At 39.6% G+C, this 18377-nt stretch overlaps 2 protein-coding genes across 4 annotated transcripts; one reads left to right on the plus strand and one right to left on the minus strand.

Annotated features, from left to right (window-relative positions):
• The first annotated feature begins 708 nt into the window (after positions 1-708).
• On the plus strand, positions 709-6669 carry nob1 (NIN1 (RPN12) binding protein 1 homolog). Of its 3 annotated transcripts, none has more exons than XM_017439883.3 (10): positions 709-829; positions 1704-1836; positions 2076-2209; positions 2335-2406; positions 2488-2628; positions 2727-2858; positions 3060-3305; positions 3909-4006; positions 4110-4254; positions 6215-6669. In XM_017439883.3, the coding sequence occupies exons 1-10, from the start codon at positions 761-763 to the stop codon at positions 6482-6484; spliced, it is 1440 nt and encodes a 479-aa protein (XP_017295372.1). In that variant the 5' UTR covers positions 709-760; the 3' UTR covers positions 6485-6669. The 3 variants fall into 3 exon arrangements, with proteins under 3 accessions (XP_017295372.1, XP_024858221.1, XP_037835715.1); XM_037979787.1 differs by having other exon boundaries at positions 728-829; positions 1704-1831; XM_025002453.2 differs by lacking the exon at positions 2727-2858 and having other exon boundaries at positions 2488-2667.
• Positions 6670-6764: 95 nt separating this feature from the next.
• On the minus strand, positions 6765-13245 carry cog8 (component of oligomeric golgi complex 8). Its single transcript, XM_017439882.3, has 5 exons — positions 12858-13245; positions 11757-11964; positions 10631-11455; positions 10022-10190; positions 6765-8168 (listed from the first exon to the last, which is right to left on the minus strand). Exons 1-5 carry the CDS (start codon positions 13184-13186, stop codon positions 7906-7908), a joined length of 1794 nt encoding a protein of 597 aa, XP_017295371.1. The 5' UTR covers positions 13187-13245; the 3' UTR covers positions 6765-7905.
• Positions 13246-18377: the final 5132 nt, after the last annotated feature.

An 18377-nucleotide genomic window follows, 5' to 3' on the forward strand; every position in this document is an offset into this window, starting at 1 on the left:
AAAGAAGAATAATAGATAAGAAAGAGAAACAGGAAAACAATGGTGTGAATGCTTAATAGCATTCACACAATAAAAACTGAGAGAAGAATGGCAAAAAAGGTGGGATGGAGGAAGAACAGGAAGATGGTTTTATAAAATTCAGAAGACAGGAGAAAAAAGAAATGGAAGAAGAAATAGAAAGGAGGAAAGAGTGATAGCAAGGTTGAGATTTGGACATACAGGACTTAATTATACACTTCATAAAATACAAAAGCATAATACTAGCAAATGTGATTATTGTGGAAAATACGAAACCGTAGAGCATGTTATATTAGAATGTCATAAATATAGAAAAGAAAGAACATATATGAGGAGAGAGTTTGAAAAAATTAAGGAAAAGGTTCATTTAACAGATATTTTGAGGAAAAATTTGGGGAGTAAACATATTCAGATAATTATTAGGTTTTTAAAGAAAAAGAAATTATTTCCTAGAATTTGATTATAGTAGGTGTGTTTGTGAATGTGTGTATGATATAGATGGGTAGAATACAAAGTTGGGTGTAAGTATATATAATCGAGTGCGTGTGTGTATGTATATATATATATATATATATATATATATATATATATATATATATATATATATATATATAGTACATAGATATATAGACCATCACGAACCACTCTCCATATCAGTAGGTGGCGGTAATGCACACCTTCCGTTGTTTGCCAACCGCCATAAAACATCACAGAAGAAAAAGAAGAACGTCACCACAACAAGATGGCGCAGGCCCTGGTGGAACATGTTGTCGCGGACGCTGGAGCGTTTCTAAAGAAAGCACCTCTGCAGGTGAGACTGTAGTGAGCCGCGAGCAGGAGGTCTGTAGGTGGTGGTGAGCGTCAGGTGAGAGGTTCTGTCAGGGAGTCGGTTCAGACCGACCGAAGGGGAAGGACTGACCCGCAGGTTTTCTGCCCCAGAGATTAAAGTTCTCCGTTGCCATGACGGATTTCCGTCATCTGTTAAAATGAGAGGAAACCGTGTTTTTTGTTGTGGTCCAGTTAAAGCCATCCGATCTAATGATGATACAGGGATTAAACTGACGCTGCTTTCAACAAATAAGCGAACATGAGCCGAAATATTAACCAATCAAAGCAGAGCAGGGTGGGTCTGGCTGCAAGCAGTGTGGCCAACTTATAGACTTTATCGCTATATTTAGCCAGTTTTACACCCCTCTAGTGACTATTTTTTTAAAAAGCGACTAATTTAGTCAATTTATATATTTATTGCTTTAATCCCTGTGATCATGATGCTGAGGGGACAGAATGAGGCAGTGAGCCACCGCCATGCGGAGCGGAAACTGAGTTTTTGAAGGGTCATAGGTTAATACTAAGCAGGTACACAATGAAAACCTGCCCCACAGGTGTGGTGCAGATGGACAGGGTGAACCTAGTTAGTACTTCACCTTCAGAACTGTTTTTGTATCAGTTTTTGTTTTCAGTCCGTCCATCTCAAGTTCTTTAAGATTAGTTGTTGGTTTGGTTGAAACGTAGAAGCACCACTAATCAGACCATTGACAGGTGAAGTGGAATTACTGATTGTCTTGTTACCATGGTATCCGGCAGACTTGAACTGCAGCACTGGGATGTTCTTGGTCTGCAGAGCTCAGGACCTACCAAAGTGAAGCTCCTGTTGTTTAATGTTCACTCGTTGGTTTGTGTTGCAGGATATCGGCAAGAACATCTATACTCTCAGAGATGTGGTGGATGAAATCAGAGATAAACCCACCAGGAGGAGCCTGGCCTTCCTGCCATACCAGCTCCACTTCAAGGAACCACATCCTGAAAACATCAGGCACGGTAACTGAACCTGAACGCATCAAACTGTAACTGAACCTGAATGCATCAAACTGTAACTGAACCTGAATGCATCAGACACTGTAACTGAACCTGAATGCATCAGACGCTGTAACTGAACCTGAACGCATCAGACGCTGTAACTGAACCTGAACGCATCAGACGCTGTAACTGAACCTGAACGCATCAGATGTTGTAACTGAACTTGTGAATAAATCTTGTCCATCATATTGATATCTTAGTGACTGAGTTCTCCAAGAAGACCGGAGACTATCCAAGTTTGTCGGCCACAGATGTCAAAGTTCTGGCTCTGACCTACCAGCTGGAGCTTGAGCACATTGGCACACAGCACCTGAAGACAGAACCAGAGATCAAGGTACCTGTTTGGTCCTTCTGTCAGATCTGGAGTCTTAAGGCTTCCTGAGTTAGGATTACCTCAGAGACACAACTATCTGATTAACTGTTTTCTCGATAGTAAATTATGGACGTTTTCTTATCCAGGTGAATATTCAGAGCACACAGCGCCACCCAGAAGCACCAGTTAATATTACAGGGTTCCACTTCCCCTCTAAGGTACAAGACGGGTGGTGGATGAACCTTCAGGTATTTCTGCAAGAATTCTAAGTCATCTCTGAGATTTTTGTATTTCTTCAGAGGTCTGCAGGTACTCCGATCATTAGACAGACTCAGACAGAGAAGGAGTCATCAAACCAGTCCGATAGTGAACAGTTCAACAGCTTCCAGTTCTGGAGGGAGCCGCTGCCATCCATTGACACGGACCTGCTAGATTTACTGGTGCGTTCCGGCAAGCCGGCAGTGAGACTCGATCTTCAGGTTGGTTTGTGTCTCTGGATGTTTACACTTTGTGTGTGGATTGTTTCCTGCTTCATCAGGGTCCGGCAGAGGTTCAAAATACAAACAACAAACAGACGGACACACAGACAGACAACAGCGAACACTTCAACAGCTTCCAGTTCTGGAGAGACCCGCTGCCGAGCTTTGATGATGGCCTGCTGGCTTTACTGGTGAGGTCAACTCCGGTCCCAGTTCTCCTTCTTCTGGACTGGGTACTTGTGAGGCAGAAAGACCAGGTCTTTTTGGAAGAACTGGGTCCACAATTTATAGTTTGTTCAGAACATTAGACAGACTCAAGTTTTCTGAGAACTCTGATACCTGAAGGAAAAACACCGGAACTGAGCTGAGTCATGATTTATTTTTGCTTGCAGGATGGTGGAATATCACCATCAGACGACTCGCCACAGATGGTAGAAAGAACAGAGCACCAGCAGTCAGAGGACCAATCGTGTGACGAGAACAAAGAGAACAAACCTGAAGAGGAGAAAGATGATGAAGATGATGGAGGAGGTTGGATCACTCCCGGTAACATCAGACTGGTGAAGATGGACTCTGCTGATTGGACAGCTCCAGCTGACATTAGAGTTGGATGTCTGACCACTGACTTTGCCATGCAGGTAACATTTCAAAGTTTTCCGATTTAAAGAAAAAGTAAAGGAAGTGTTTTAGTCTTATCAAGCAAGGCGGGAACAGTTCTAAGCAGGTTCCTGACCTTTGAACCAAGAATCAGTTGCTCTGATCCTCCTGTGACTCTGTGATTTATTATTTTTATTTTGTGACTTTTATGTTTAACAGGAGTTTGGTTTTGAACAATTTAAAAAAATGATCAGATTTTTAAATTTATCTGAACAGGGTTTTCCATATCATGACATAATAAAACTGATCTGGTCTTTACAAGGATCTAAAACGATTCAAATCTGACCTCAAGGGAACAAAAAGAGATAACAGATTCCTCCATGTCAATATTTAATAAACAGAAACAAAATGTAAAGCTGTGTGTGAAAATCTGAAACCAGCAGCTTGTAAAACCTCCTTTAGCAGCAGTAACTCTCAGTAATGGTTTGCTGTAGGACTTTATCGGTCTCTGACATGATTGTGGAGGAATTCTGGCCCACTCTTTTTTCCAATGTTGCTTCAGTTCATTGAGGTTTGCAGACGCTGGTTTCAGGATGGAGTCTGGTGGCCGTGTTCAGTTGATGTGAACATGTTTCTGTTTACAGAACGTTCTGATCCAGATGGGCCTCCATGTTTTGTCTGTGAACGGGATGGTGATCAGACAGGCAAGAAACTACATCCTGAGATGTCACGCCTGCTTCAAGTGAGTCTAGACTCTGGTCCTCCTGACGGCCTCTGGAGACTGCAGTCTCTGTTCAGTTAAAAGCTGAACAGAATTGAAGAACCTGAATGTGTTTGACTTCCAGGACGACGAGCAACATGAACCGAGTATTCTGTTCTCACTGTGGGAACAGAACCCTAAAGAAGCTGGCAGTGACAGTCAGCGATGATGGCAGCATTCAGATGCATTTCTCCAAAAACCCCAAAGTGCTGAACCCCAGAGGACTGCGGGTGAGATGCTCTGCTCCAGACTTTAAAAAATAGTGAATGTGTATTAGTACTGCTGAGGAAGAAGGCCAGTTCACAAAGGAGTCAGAGTGGTTACAGATCCTGAAGGAGGCAGGTTCTGGCTCCTCCTGACTCATCTGAACAAGGTTCTAGTTCAGTTGAGTCAGTTGCAACTGATATTTCTTTTTACTCCAACTATAAAACATAACCTATAACCTTTTGACTTTTTGAAGTATGATTCTGACAATCCAAAGCCATTAAATGAAATAATTCTGTCATATAATCTGTTGATTTTCCTTCAGGAGAGATGATTTCAGATGCTTTAGACAGAAGCTTGACTTTCAGTAGTAGCTCCTGAGGATAAATATTAGTGAGGGTCTGATCCCTGAATCACTAACCACACCTATATTTGATAGAATTTCATAGTGTAGACAGACACGGAAAATAGGCCGACCATGTTGGACAAAATGTCCCGTTTTATATCCCCCCTCTCCCTTTTTAGGTTTTTGTCTTGTGTTCATGTCTGGTCTGTCTGCTCCAAGCTGCTGACTGATCATTTATTTTCTAATTTTAGTCTCACAAATAGACTTTTAAACAGAAAATCTCCACTGTTGAACACATTGGGGTTTGCTGCAGCTGTTCCTGCATTAAATAAGATCATGTGAGATCGAGAACTAATAGTGGCCAAATTAATGGGCTAAAACCAGCAGATTGAGACTCTGTTGGAGCTGCCTGCAGTTCTCACCACTGCTGACAGGAGATATAGTGAATCTACTGACAACCTGTCCCGCCCCAAAATTGCAAATAAAAAACTGAGAATGAATGAATAACCAAAATTATAAATTTCATTTAAAGAGACAATGGTTGAAAAACCCATAGAACAAAACCAATAACAGCAAGCTAATGAATAACTAAATCTTTAATATTATATTAATTATTAACAATTAATATAATTTTTTAGGAGAATGTATTTTTTGGGACAATTTCTTTTCTTTTTCTGAGAAAATGGGTGCTGCCTCAGCCACCCTTATAAACCAGCTGCTCCTGTTGAATTTGTAGAATCACCCATCTGTTTTTTCTCAGAGTAACTTAAAACTTAATGTGAAGTTATAAACCTGACAAAAAGGAAACTGACATGTTATCAAACAACTGAATTTTATGTATTTGGTTTCTGTTGGTTTTCCATTAGATTGTATTAAATCATAAATTATATATACTGTATTTTCTGCACCATAAGGCACACTGGATTATAAGGCGCATGCTAAAACATACGGTCTACAAAAAAAAGGTCATGGAAGCAAAACAGTGAGTTTGGTTGAACTTTATTCTACTATGTAACAATTATTTAAACATGCTAGGTTCCCTCTCATCATTGTCGGAGTCAGTCTCGTTTCCAGGGGGCTGTTCAGCAATGATGCCGGCTTTCACAAAAGCTTGGACAACAGTCAAAGCAGCAGTTAGCCCAGGCATCCACAATCCATTCGCATATAATGGCATAACTCACCCGGTGCTGCCCCTGTCTTAGTAAACGTGTGTTCGCTGTCGGTCATCCATCGCTCCAACGCCACTTGCAACTTCACTTTGAACGTGCTGTTTACACCAACGTCCAGCGGTTGGAGTTCTTTTTTTAAACCTCCCAGAATGATGACAAACTCTGAATTAGTGTTATATTAAATAATGTTCTCTGATTGGTTTATCGGTGCCAGCATACGTACCAGTACTGTACACATTACCGTATGTCCCTGTGTCAGGGACAGATTTTGGAATTCAATGCACACTAAGGCGCCGCAGATTATAAGACGCACCGACAATTTTTGAGAAAATTTAAGGCTTTTAGGTGCTCCTTATAGGACGGAAAATACAGTATTTTAAAATGGCCATTTTCTGTGTTTGAAAGCAGATATTTTAGTGCTTGAACTGATGGCAAGCTGATAACAGGAAACGTGATGCATTTCTGTTGCAGCACTCGCTGCCGCTTCCTCACGGCGGGAAACACGCCAACAACCCCCACCTGGTGGAGGACCAGCGCTTCCCTCAGCAGCGACTCTCCCGGAAGGCTCGCCAGAAGACTGACGTCTTCGACCCAGACTACATGGCTGAATCCTCACCATTCTGTGAGAACGACATCTACAGCCGAGCCGCCAACCTTCAGATCAGAGACACTCAGAGCGGTGGCGGAAGGAGGCGGGCCAACCCCAACACCTCCCGCAAGAAGTTTGTCAAAAAGAAGTGATGTCATCAGTTCCCAAACCATTGGACCGGGTGCTAAATGTTAGTAATCTGTGGAAGAGACAGTAGTGTGTTCTAGCACGGTTCAGAACCACAAACAGACTCTAATGGAACCTGATGTTAACATTCACATCTGTATGCATCAGTGTGATTAAACTTAATCAATAAACTTTCAGTTTGTCTCCAAAAGAATCAGTTTATTGATTTGATTATCAGAAAATCCTGAAATCTTTCTCACCGAACACAGAAGAAAGATTCCAGAGAACCATTTTTAAGTATATAAAGTTTCTACATTTTCCTTCCAGTGATCCAGATTTTCTTGAAATCTTTAAGGTCCTGTTCAGATTTGTTGCTTAATTCTGTCCTTATTAATTGCATTCAGATAGAATTAAATACAGGTCTGAATGGGCTCAATGTCCAGACCACCTTTGTAGCTTCATACAGTCATTCCTGAGCCGAGCTGTAGGACCTCTCACTGAACTGATGTGATCCCCCCAGAGGCAGCAGAGTTGTTAACTGGATGTCTCCTTGGTTTAATGTTTGTTCTGATTGGTTTTGACTTAGCTGTGGTCACTGTGAGCTATAATATGCTGTCAATCAGAGGACACAGTACATTATTTTCATATAATTAAACAAAGTGGGGATGTTCACAGTGAAGCTGTGTAAAACAGCTGATGCTGACAGCACACGGTTTCACTGAGCTCTCCAGACTCTCTGATGGTCTTTCAAACCTTTTCTTTGAACCCTCAGTTTCAGTCCTTGTACCTGAACATTTTTAGAGGAATGTTTCAAATAGAAAGGCTACTAAACTTGAGGGACGAACCAGAGTTGTCGACACAGACAACTTAAAGAACAATCTTTAAATACAGCTAATGCGTTATCTGCATGTGCATGGAAACTGCAAAGGTGTTTTCACATATTTTCTCTGATACTGAATACAGTGTGTCTGTAAGTAAAAGTTTTAGTTATAACTATCTTTATTAACGACTTTGAAATCACTGCATAAACTGTCAGTGATGATGCTAATCGTGTCAATGCTTTTCTCAAAACACTCATTCTCACTGGCAGCTGAACTGAATGTGTCTGACTGACCTCTGACCTTTCTAGTTCCAGTCTTGGCATGTGTGTAAGGATCACGCGAGTCAAGTATTGGATTATTAATCTCAGAGACAGAATTTGTTTCTGATTCTTTAACTGAATTGATGAAAGACACCAAAGTTTAAACAGCTGGACAAAAAACAGGATTTTAGTTCCTACAAAGTGATTCCCAGAAATTCTCACTTCATATCAAATTAAACAATCATTTCTGTCCAGACTCAGTAAAGCTGCAAAGGTTTTATCATTAAGTTCAGAAAGTTCTGATTCCACCACCTGAGTCCAAACAGGTTCTTTAAACCTGTCCAGAAAACCCACAAAGATCCAGTTTTACTCTGAATGCTCCTCCTCCTGATCACACTTCAGTTCAGCTGCAGGCTCTGGTTCTGTGGGACCAGACTGACTGGATGCAGGTTCTGGATCTCCAAGGTGCGGGTCAAAGGTGAGACTGCCCAGCTCGGCCGTGACGTCGACTTCCGGCAGCGGGGGCAGAGATTCCTTCTGAGGAAGAATAAAGTCCAAGGGCTGCAGAACCGCAGAAACGTCAATGCAGCCTAGACCACCATACCTATGCAGCTGGGAGGCAGGAACACCTGCAGAAAGACAACACACCTGGGTGATCACAGGATCATAACACAACAGCCAATCAGGAGAGAGAACACCTGAGCAGAGGTAAGGATATTACACACTTTCACTGTGTAAAGCAGCAGTTAGGCAAACAATGAATTAAAGACTTAGCATTATATAGTATCACTCCCTGCCTTACATACCAAAGTTTTAGACCAAGATCATCTTACGTAGAGAAATGAGGGAGTTGTAGCCGTTTTTGGTCAAACCTTGTACATGATGTTATGCACAATCTCACGCAGTATTCTGAAAGCTCACAAGATGTTTTAGCGCTCATTATAAGAGATTATATTATATCGAGAGACGCCAGTTGAGGTGGTTTGGACAGCTGGTAAGGATGCCCTCTGTATGCCACTGTAGGTAGGTGTTTCAGGCATGTCAAACTGGGAGGAGACCGTGGTGAAGACCAAGGACACCGGAAGAGATGGAAACGGTGGCTGTGGAAAGAGATATCTGGGCTTCCCTGATGAAGCTGCTGCCCTGTGACCCAACTCTGGAACAAGCGATAGATAATAGATGGATGGATATATGTTGAGCTCGACTGTCAGCTACTACCACACCAAAATTAGCTCAACATCTGTAAAATTGACCAACTTGTAGCCATATTGTGTTGGCTAAGGGTGATTAGCTGTGGCAGCCATCTTTAATTGAGCTGAGCTCTGAAAGGGTCACAGAACACCAGACAAAGAAAAGCTTAGAAATATCAAATATCTCCCTTAGAGCATCTGTCAGAACAGGAAGTGAGCTTCAGCTGCAAAAATGGGCAGAATATCAGGACTGGGCAGAAGAGTCATCAAAATGTATGAATTTGAAGAAGATTTAATGCAACCGTTTCCACAGGGCACCCAATAGCACTATTCCAACAGGAACCACTAGAGTGCTTATCCAGATGATTGTTTTTAATCACCCTATTAGGATTACCCAGTGGAATCCTTGGTAGTCATGTGTTAGATACAACTTTATTTCCAAAAAGTACACCTGCTCCTCCACAAATGATCCATTGGACCAGCGAAAATTAACACAAATTTCCACAGCTAATATGATCAATATTAGCTGTGGAAATTTGTGTTACTTTTCACTGGTCCAATGAATCAGCAGCATACATGTGAACCACTGACAATATTTAAGACAATCAAAGTTTTTCCACCTTCTCCTGTTTAGAACTGAAGCCAAACATCTGTTTTTGTGAGCTGCCATGATGGATTTTTGGAGCAAAATCTGGGTTGACCAAAATGGTTAAAACTTCATTTTTTTCAGTATCAGATGATCTTAGTCTAAAACTCTGGCATGAAAGGCAGGTGGTGATATGCATTCCTTCAAGGAAAGCTAAACTTTTAATTTATCAACGGCTGTGAAAACTATCAGATTTTTTTTATTGAATAAGAGAGTTTGAATGTCACGCTGACAAACAAAACCTCTTAAAGTAGCCAGATTTATTGAGCTGTGGTTGAAGTTAAACACGACTGGGCCACAACAAAATATTTAAAATATTTTATCAGAAATGTTAAGCCCTCCATACCCTGCCACTAAAGGTTTCAAGATGTATTTTAATACCACGTGTGATAGGACATGCTCAGAATTGTAAACTCGTGATCACATCAGTGAGGACACAGGATAATACCCAGTCTAAACTGGGTCTGAGACCTCCTTCTTGTTAGTGTTGCCCCCTACAGGCTGTAGCAGGCAGTTCAATGACCAGTCTCACCAGCACCATGTGCTCACCATGTCAGTCTGATGCAACATGGAGCATGAGGTAGTTTGTGTTCACAACTGAATTTGGACAGAACTGGAAAGCAGTGGTTTCAATAAAAGTCCTTACCCAAAATGAGCGCCAGCTGAGCTGGAGGGAACAGAACTTGCAGGCAGCGGTTCAGGAAGGGCAGCAGATCTTCAGCATACGAAGAGCAGAACTGAACAAAGAGCTCCTTCTCTCTGATGCTGAAGGCTGACTCCTCGGCCCGGTGGAACACCAGAATCTGACGGGTCACCTGGAAAACAAACAGAACCATGAGAAAACATCTGAAGATGTTCCAGAAACAGATGTGATTTTTAAAGATTCTGTTTTTCAACACAGCATCTTTAAAAAAAAAAATCACAGCTTTTTTGTGAACTGCTTTGAAAACTGTATTGCATTCAATTATACATTTTATAATGTATTAATTGTGTGAAAGTAATTTATAGAGTTTGCTCCTTTAGATTTCTGTTTTATATCCTTGGGATGTGGTCTCTAAGGAGGTAGTTACTGAAGGACTGCTTATTACACAAACAAATCCTAAAATTTGGCCCAAAACTTCACTTCCATTTTCCTAATATTTTCCAGGAAATAATGTCTGCATATGTCACACAGAGTCCAGACTTGAGTCCAGTGAGGTCTGAACTCATTTGTGAGTCAGGTGTGAAGACAGAAAGAGAGGCGGGGCTAACTCACCATCTTCAGGGCATCCTGCAGACACCAGCTCACATCCTGTGCCAGTCCAACAGGGCAGCACAGTCGCAGGTCGTTAAAGGCGCTCAAGATGTTGTTAAGAAAGCATGCGAGTGGCTGGAAGTCCAGCAGGGACATGGGGGGCTGCAGGGTGCCGGGCTGGACGCCAGGGGCCACAGGGGCAATGGTGCCGCCCAGCACAGAGGGAAGAGAGATCAGCGTGTACAGGTTCATGTCCTCCTGGAACTTGTCCACAGCCTCCTCCACAGCCTTGCGGAATGTTGCTGCTGCCACTCGCTGGAACATGGGCGCCAGCTGCCCACGGAAGTCCGCCCCCACCCTGCTGAAGGACAGGCCAAAGTACATGCATTGTCCCAGCAGGGAGTCCAGACGACCTCCCACGCCCCGCTGTAGGTCCCTGTCTAATGTCTCCAGGAACTCTGCCACCTTCTGCACCACCCAGCCATGGAAGATGGCGCCCTCGTTGAGTGGGGCGTGGTCAGCGGAGGGCGGTAGCAGCGGGTCATCATCAGAGAAGATGGCTCTGTACTGCGTGATGATGTCAAACAGGTGAACCCTGCAGGCCTCAATGGTTTTGCTGATGTGGAAGTAGGGGTCATCTTCCGGGATGGCTGCCAGGATGGAGCTAAGCCAGGTGCCACGCGCCTGCAGGAACTTCACTCGAAGCTCCGCCTCCATGAACACGTCCATCCGCCGCAGGTACCCGATGACGCGCAGGCACACGGGCAGCTGGGAGTTGGTGCGCAGCTGCTGCAGCAGCTGGTTGAGCATCAGCTGAGCTGACTGACGCACCTCACGCACGATTCCCTGTAGAACCAAGAGGTTAGAGGCCAAACAGTCTTGATGGATTTACATGTTTCACTGAGAAGAAATCAACTTCTGATCAGAGTCCAGATCTGAACAGGTTCTGTGAGTTTTTAACAAAAAAATATCCAGCTAAAATGAGACACCCTCATTTGAATTTCCAACTAAAAGATTGTTTGAATGTTACAGCAGGTGTTTGTTAAATCTATAAAATAACAGAGTTACATTCAACGCTCAACAACCTGTCAGACCACAGACTGATTTTCACCAAACACCCTGTTTGGTATCCCTCAGTTGAACTCACCTGAATGACTGGCAGTGATGAGTGCTTTTTCTCCAGCCTCTTGACATATGCCATCAGCTCCAGAGCCTCCTCATAGTAGCCATTCCGGACACAGGTGTCCATGAGCTGAGGGATCTCTAGGATCTCCAGGATCTCTGTGTGGCGGTTCAGAGTCAGGCTGTTCATCCGGCGGCTGGCTCCTATCTCCTCTGCCTCCTTTATGAAGGCCCTGAAAGGACAAAAACACAGATGTGTAAACTAAAAAGTTAACTAAAAAGTTATACAATGGTTGATGAGGTTTTTGTTACCTCTGTTTGTATACTTCAAGCAGCAATAGTCGGGGTCATAACTCTTTTTGACTTTAATTTTGTCAAAAGCTGAAGAGTTTGGAAACCATTTGTTCTTATACTAGACCTGTTCTAATGTAGTCCAAATACCCCAAAAGAAAAATCATTAAAATAGGCGTTTCTTGAACTTTCACTAATTTTAGGAAAGTTTCATAAATCACCTGTGTTAAAAAGAAACTTTAGTTTAGAAAATCCAGTCCAGAGGGGTATGCCGCAGAAGAGGTCCAACAGAGTTGGACTTTCTTCTCTTAGCCTTGCTTGATAAAACACAAGTTCTAAGATGGAGGTTCTGATGTTACTTTGTGAACCCAGACGTTCTGCTTTGGCCTCTGTGTTTATTCACATAAAAAAGTTCCATGTGTCATTTGATGCTTTTTCTGTTCAAACTAAACCGATCCAACAAATAAAGTTACATAAAAAAGAACTTTGTTCACCCCTAGAAGCATTGAAATCGCTTGTTTGAAGATCACTTACTGTGTTTTAATAAAAAAAGAAACTGTTTTTAGTTCAGAACAATCAAGTCTATGTCTGAACAATACTGTAGGTTTTGAATCAGAGCTGAACAAAATACCTGAAATTCTTTGGAATAGCCCTTTAACGAGCTGTCAAATCTGTTGCCAACTTCAGCCACGGTAAATACTACTTTGTACAATTTACTGACCCTTATAAAAATAACAACCAAAGCTTAAAATACCAAGGTTTCGTGTTTCGTAACCCATTAAATACATAAAGAGTTAAAGCGTCAGTCTGGTTTTGTTCGGCGTGTTTCACCGACCTGCACTTCTCTCCGAACAGGGGCAGCTTGTCCAGCAGCCGGGACACGCTGCTCTCCACCCGCCCGAAGTCCCGGTAGATGTGTTCGGTGCATTCCGCGGTTCGGATGAAGGTCTGGTAGTTGGAGAAGGCCAACTCTCGGGTCTGCTGCAGGATGTGGGCCCGCTCCTCTGCCAGCCGCCCGGGCTCCCGGCTCAGTTTGTCCACCCCGAAGGAGCTGAGCTCGGACAGGTAGGCCGCCAGATCCGACTGCTCCGTCCAGCTGTCCGGGAAACTGTTCCGAAACACGGACACCAGGATGCTCTCATCCTCCACGTCCACCGCCGCCATGGTCCTGCTATCGGCTGGGTTTACACAGATACACCGCTTCTCGTAAAGGCAAATAGAAAAGTATATTTTTATTACTTCTATTTTCTGACAGAAACCGGAGGTGACAACAACTTCCTTCTTCTTCTTCTTCTTGTCAGGTTTTTTGGCGGTTGGCAAAAAACTTTTCGTAGCATTACCGCCACTTACTGGTCTGGAGTGTGGTTCATGATGGTCTAAACAACTATCTTCATCTATAAATATTCTACTATAATTCTATCTATATTTTCACCTTCCCCCTTGACTCTTACGTACTTGTGCTCCTCTTTGATTATCATATCTATATTCTCACACCCTCACTATAATTAAATTCTGTGAAATAATTTAGTTTTTTTAAGATATCTAATAATTATTTGTATTTGTTTACTCCCTAAATTCTTCCTCAAAATATCTACTAAATTAACCTTTTCCTTAATCCTTTCAAACTCTCTCTTCATATATCCTCTCTCTGCTTCATATTTATGGCATTCTAATATAACATGTTCTATGGTTTCATATTTATCACAATAATCACATTTACCAGTCTTATGTTTTTGAATTTTAAACAGTGTATAATTAAGTCCTGTATGTCCAAATCTTAATCTTGTTATCACTCTTTCCTCCTTTCTATTTCTTCTTCCATTTCTTTTTTCTCCTACTTTTCCCTGAATTTTATAAAACCATCTTCCTTTTTTATCTTCATCCCATCTTTTTTGCCAGACTTTCATCAAATTCTCTTTAGCAATACTCTTTCCTTCCGACTTACTTATCTTGACTGTAATGCTAACAGGATTTTTAATTGCCCTCTTTGCCATTTTATCTGCCTTCTCGTTTCCATCTACCCCAATATGTGCTGGAACCCACACAAATATTACCATCATCCCCATGTTTTGTATTCTGAATAGTGTATGATATATTTCTAATAAAATGTCCATTCTACTATCTGTTTGATTGTTTTTAATACTTAATAAAGCAGAGCTTGAATCTGAGCATATTATTGTTTTTAATGGTTTTATTTCCTCTACCCATTGTAAAGCTAGTAATATTGCTAACATTTCTCCTGTGTATACTGATGTCCCATCTGTAATTCGTTTCCCTATTTTTATATTAAATTCCGGAACTACAAACGCTATACCTGTTTTCTCAGTTATTTTTGATGCATCAGTATATATTTGAATGTATTGATAATACTTATTTAAATATAATTGTACCAAATCCCTATCTATGATGCATGATTTATCTAGTTTCTTTTCCATTACTGACATATCTACCTTTGCTTCTGGTAGAATCCATGGTGGTATAATTGATACTGGTGTTGTTTGACTAATTTCTAATTTATTCATTTTAAATTTTTCAATTTTATTTTTGATTGACCATCCATAACTCCTCAATTCTTTCTTTTCTTTTTCCCAACATGGATTTAAAATTTCCAGCGTTGGATGATCCACATTATTTCCTTGCAAATTTAGCCAATAGTTAATTTCTAATTTTGTTCTTCTTAAATCTAATGGCATTTCTCCCATTTCTATTTCTAAGGCTGCTACTGGTGTGGTTTTAAATGCTCCAGTACATAATCTTAGTGCCTGATTTTGGATAGTATCTAATTTAACCAAATGAGTTTTAGCTGCTGCACTATAAACTAGACAACCAAAGTCTATGTTGGATCTTATCATTCCTGCATAAATCTGTTTTAGTGATTTCCTATCTGCTCCCCAATCACTGCCAACCAAACACCTCATAATATTCAAAATTTTCTTACATTTATCTACAATTTTTTTAATATGTATATGCCATTTTAATTTTTCATCAAACCATAATCCTAAAAATTTTACACACTTTACCTGCTCTAACTCTTGTTTATATAATTTCAGTTTAATTCCCTTATTTATTTTTTTCTGTGTAAATATCATTACTTTTGTTTTATCAACTGAGAACCTAAATCCCCATTGCAACGCCCAATTCTCTATTTCAATAATAACCTCTTGTATTTTTCTAACAATAAAATCAACGTTTTTTCCTCTTTTCCAGACAGCTCCATCGTCTGCAAAAAGTGAACAACCCATGTCTTTTCCAATGTCTCTAAATACGTCATTTATCATAATTGAAAATAATAATGGACTTATAATACTCCCCTGTGGAGTTCCATTTTCTACTATATATTTTCCTGAAATACCTTCTCCTATTCTAACTTGTATTTTCCTATTCGTTAAAAAGTCTTTAATCCAATTAATCATTCTTCCTTTAATTCCCATCTTATTTAATTTGATCAATAATCCATCAATCCACATCATGTCATATGCTTTTTCTATATCAAAAAATATTGCCACTACACTTTCTTTATTTACTTGAGCTCTTCTAATGTCATGTTCTAAGCAAAGCGTTGGATCATTAGTGCTCCTTCCTTTTCGAAATCCACTTTGATATTTTGATATATATCCTTTACTATTCAAATAGTATCCTAATCTATTATTAATCATTTTTTCCATTATTTTACATAAATTTGATGTTAGAGCTATTGGTCTGTAATTTTCTGGGTTTGAGTGATCTTTCCCTGGTTTTGCTATTGGTATTATAATCGATTCCTTCCAATTTATTGGCAATTGTCCCTCCATCCAGATTTTATTATATAATTGTAATATTATATCTTTAGATTTTTCACTGAGTTGCCTTATCATTCTATACCATATTTGATCTTTACCTGGTGCCGTGTTTTTTGTCTTCTTAAGTGCATTATTCAATTCCATTTTTGTAAACTCAATATTCAACAGATTATTTGTTTCTTCATCACTCTTTATTAAATCTTTATATATACTTTTTGTATGTTCTCTTCCTTTTCTTTCCTTTTCACTAATATTATTTGAACTATGAATTTTACTAAACGTTCTTGCCAATATTTCAGCTTTGTCTTCATCACTTATTATAATTGTATCATCTATTTTTAGTATAGGATATTCAAATTCTCTTTTTATACCATTCATTCTTTTGATTACTTTCCAAATGTTCTCAATTTTTGTTTCTTTCCCTATCGAGTTACAAAATTTTTTCCAATATCCTCTTTTTGCATTTTTAATAGTTTTCCTTACTATTGCTTGTTTTCTTTTATACTCAATTAAATTCCTATAAATTGGATTATGTTTGAGTGCCTTAAATGCTTTATTTCTTAATTTAATTGCTTCTTTGCACTCATTTGTCCACCAAGGCACCATTTTCTTATCATTCTTACTTCCTGATTCCTTTATAGATTTAGCTGCTGCTTCTGTTATTATCTTACAAATGGTTAAATTTACTTCATTTATATCCATATTTATATCTACATTTTCTAAATTTAATTGACTCAAATATCTAAATTTAATCCAGTCTGCCTTATTAAAGTTCAACTTTTTCCCCTGCTTTATATTCCTATTACTTAAATTTAGCCCTACTCTTACTGTTATGGGATAATGATCGCTACCTATTGTAGTTTCTTTATTAATGCACCATTCACATACACCAGCTAAAATATTTGAAACAATTGTTAAATCAATAACTGATTCTGTCCCCGCTCTTATGTTAATTCTTGTTCCCCTTCCATCATTAATACACACTAGATTTTTCATTTCCATTAATTCTTCTATAACTTGTCCGTTTTTATCATTACTTTTACTCCACAATGTACTATTTGCATTAAAATCTCCACACCAAATTACCTTCCCTTCCAGATATTCAGTTAATTCCTCCATTGTATCAATCGTTAGTATTTTACATGGATTATAAAAATTTATTATTTTAAATTTACCTTCTTCTCCCCATATCTCAATTACTACATATTCTAGTTCTTTCCCTTTTCCTAATACCTGATATTGTATTCCTTTTTTAATAAATATTCCACATCCTCCTCCATTTCCCTCTGTTCGATCTCTTCTTACACTCTCATATCCTTTTATCACAAAATCTAATGATGTTTTTAACCATGTTTCCTGAACACAAATAATTTCCGGTTGTTCTTCAAGCTCATCAATGTAACCTTTAAATTCCTGTCCGTTAGCGATTAAACTTCTTGCATTCCATTGTAATATTAGCATGACCCGTTTTCACCTGGTGGTTCTGATCTCCCATCTTCCTCCAACTTTTTATTTATGTTTTCCCATGATCCCTCTTTAAAGCCCAAAAACTTTTCAGCTCCTCTCACTATTATTTTAATCTTCTCAGTTTTGTGTTTGGCTTGGTCAGTGCAGTTGATAACATAAGCTATGAATAATATCAGTTTTTCTACTGGTATTGTGACTTTATCTTCCATCTGAACTTTGTTTTGTTTTACATTTTGATTCCCTGTTTGTTCAATCTCTCTTTTTTCCTGTTCCTTCACATTTTTAACTGCTTCTGCATAACTTATGTTTTTATTCGTTTTAATCTGTACGATTTCTTTTGCTCTCTTCCTTACTTCACATCCTCCAAACGTGACTGTGATTTCCTCCACAGTTACAACATTTCTCTTGCACTTCTTCCTTACACTCTTCTATCTTATGCTCTTCTCCACATTTTGGACATCTCTGCTTCCCTTTACACACTGCTGCTATGTGTCCATACCTTTGGCATTTGAAGCACCGAAGTGGTGGAGGTACATATGGCCTGACCTGAAAATTGAGGTATCCTATTTTAATGTTTCTTGGTAACTCCTTATCTTCGAACTCAACCAGTATTGACAGACTTTCAACTCTTTCTCCATTCACTGTTTTTAACAATCTCAACTTCCTTCTTCTTCTTCTTATGGCGTTTAATGGCGGTTGGCAAACAACTTGAGGTGTGCATTACCGCCACCTACTGGTATGGAGTGTGGTTCGACATGGTTGAATTCCTTTTACAGGAAACTCAAATTCTATTAAACATTTTTTGTTTTTTCAAAAATCTTATTATAATTCGTATATGTTTGCTCCACAAGTTCCTTTGCAATGTGTCTATTATATTCAGTTTTTCCTTAATATTTTCAAACTGTCTTATCATAACTCTTCTTTCTTGTTTATATTTATGACATTCCAATATAACATGTTCTGCTGTTTCATTCTGTCCACAAAATAGTCACATTTCCCTGTGTTGTTTGCGTTTTGTAAAAAGTGTGTAATTAAGTCCTGTATGTCCAAATCTAAGTCTTGTTATTACTCTTTCTTCTTTTCTGCTTCTTCTTCCAGCTCTCGTTTCT

The sequence above is a fragment of the Kryptolebias marmoratus genome, linkage group LG15 (genome assembly GCF_001649575.2).
Source record: "Kryptolebias marmoratus isolate JLee-2015 linkage group LG15, ASM164957v2, whole genome shotgun sequence".
In the NCBI taxonomy this organism is placed as follows: domain Eukaryota; kingdom Metazoa; phylum Chordata; class Actinopteri; order Cyprinodontiformes; family Rivulidae; genus Kryptolebias; species Kryptolebias marmoratus.

Excerpts from the sequence above, each read along its gene's own strand:
- nob1 (XM_017439883.3), top strand. The coding sequence starts at position 761 with ATGGCGCAGGCCCTGGTGGAACATGTTGTCGCGGACGCTGGAGCGTTT. Across the intron at positions 830-1,703 it reads TAAAGAAAGCACCTCTGCAG|GATATCGGCAAGAACATCTA; the intron begins GTGAGACTGTAG and ends TTTGTGTTGCAG. Across the intron at positions 4,255-6,214 it reads TGAACCCCAGAGGACTGCGG|CACTCGCTGCCGCTTCCTCA; the intron begins GTGAGATGCTCT and ends TTTCTGTTGCAG.
- cog8 (XM_017439882.3), bottom strand. The coding sequence starts at position 13,186 with ATGGCGGCGGTGGACGTGGAGGATGAGAGCATCCTGGTGTCCGTGTTT. Across the intron at positions 11,965-12,857 it reads CTGTTCGGAGAGAAGTGCAG|GGCCTTCATAAAGGAGGCAG; the intron begins GTCGGTGAAACA and ends TTGTCCTTTCAG. Across the intron at positions 10,191-10,630 it reads TGCAGGATGCCCTGAAGATG|GTGACCCGTCAGATTCTGGT; the intron begins GTGAGTTAGCCC and ends TTTGTTTTCCAG.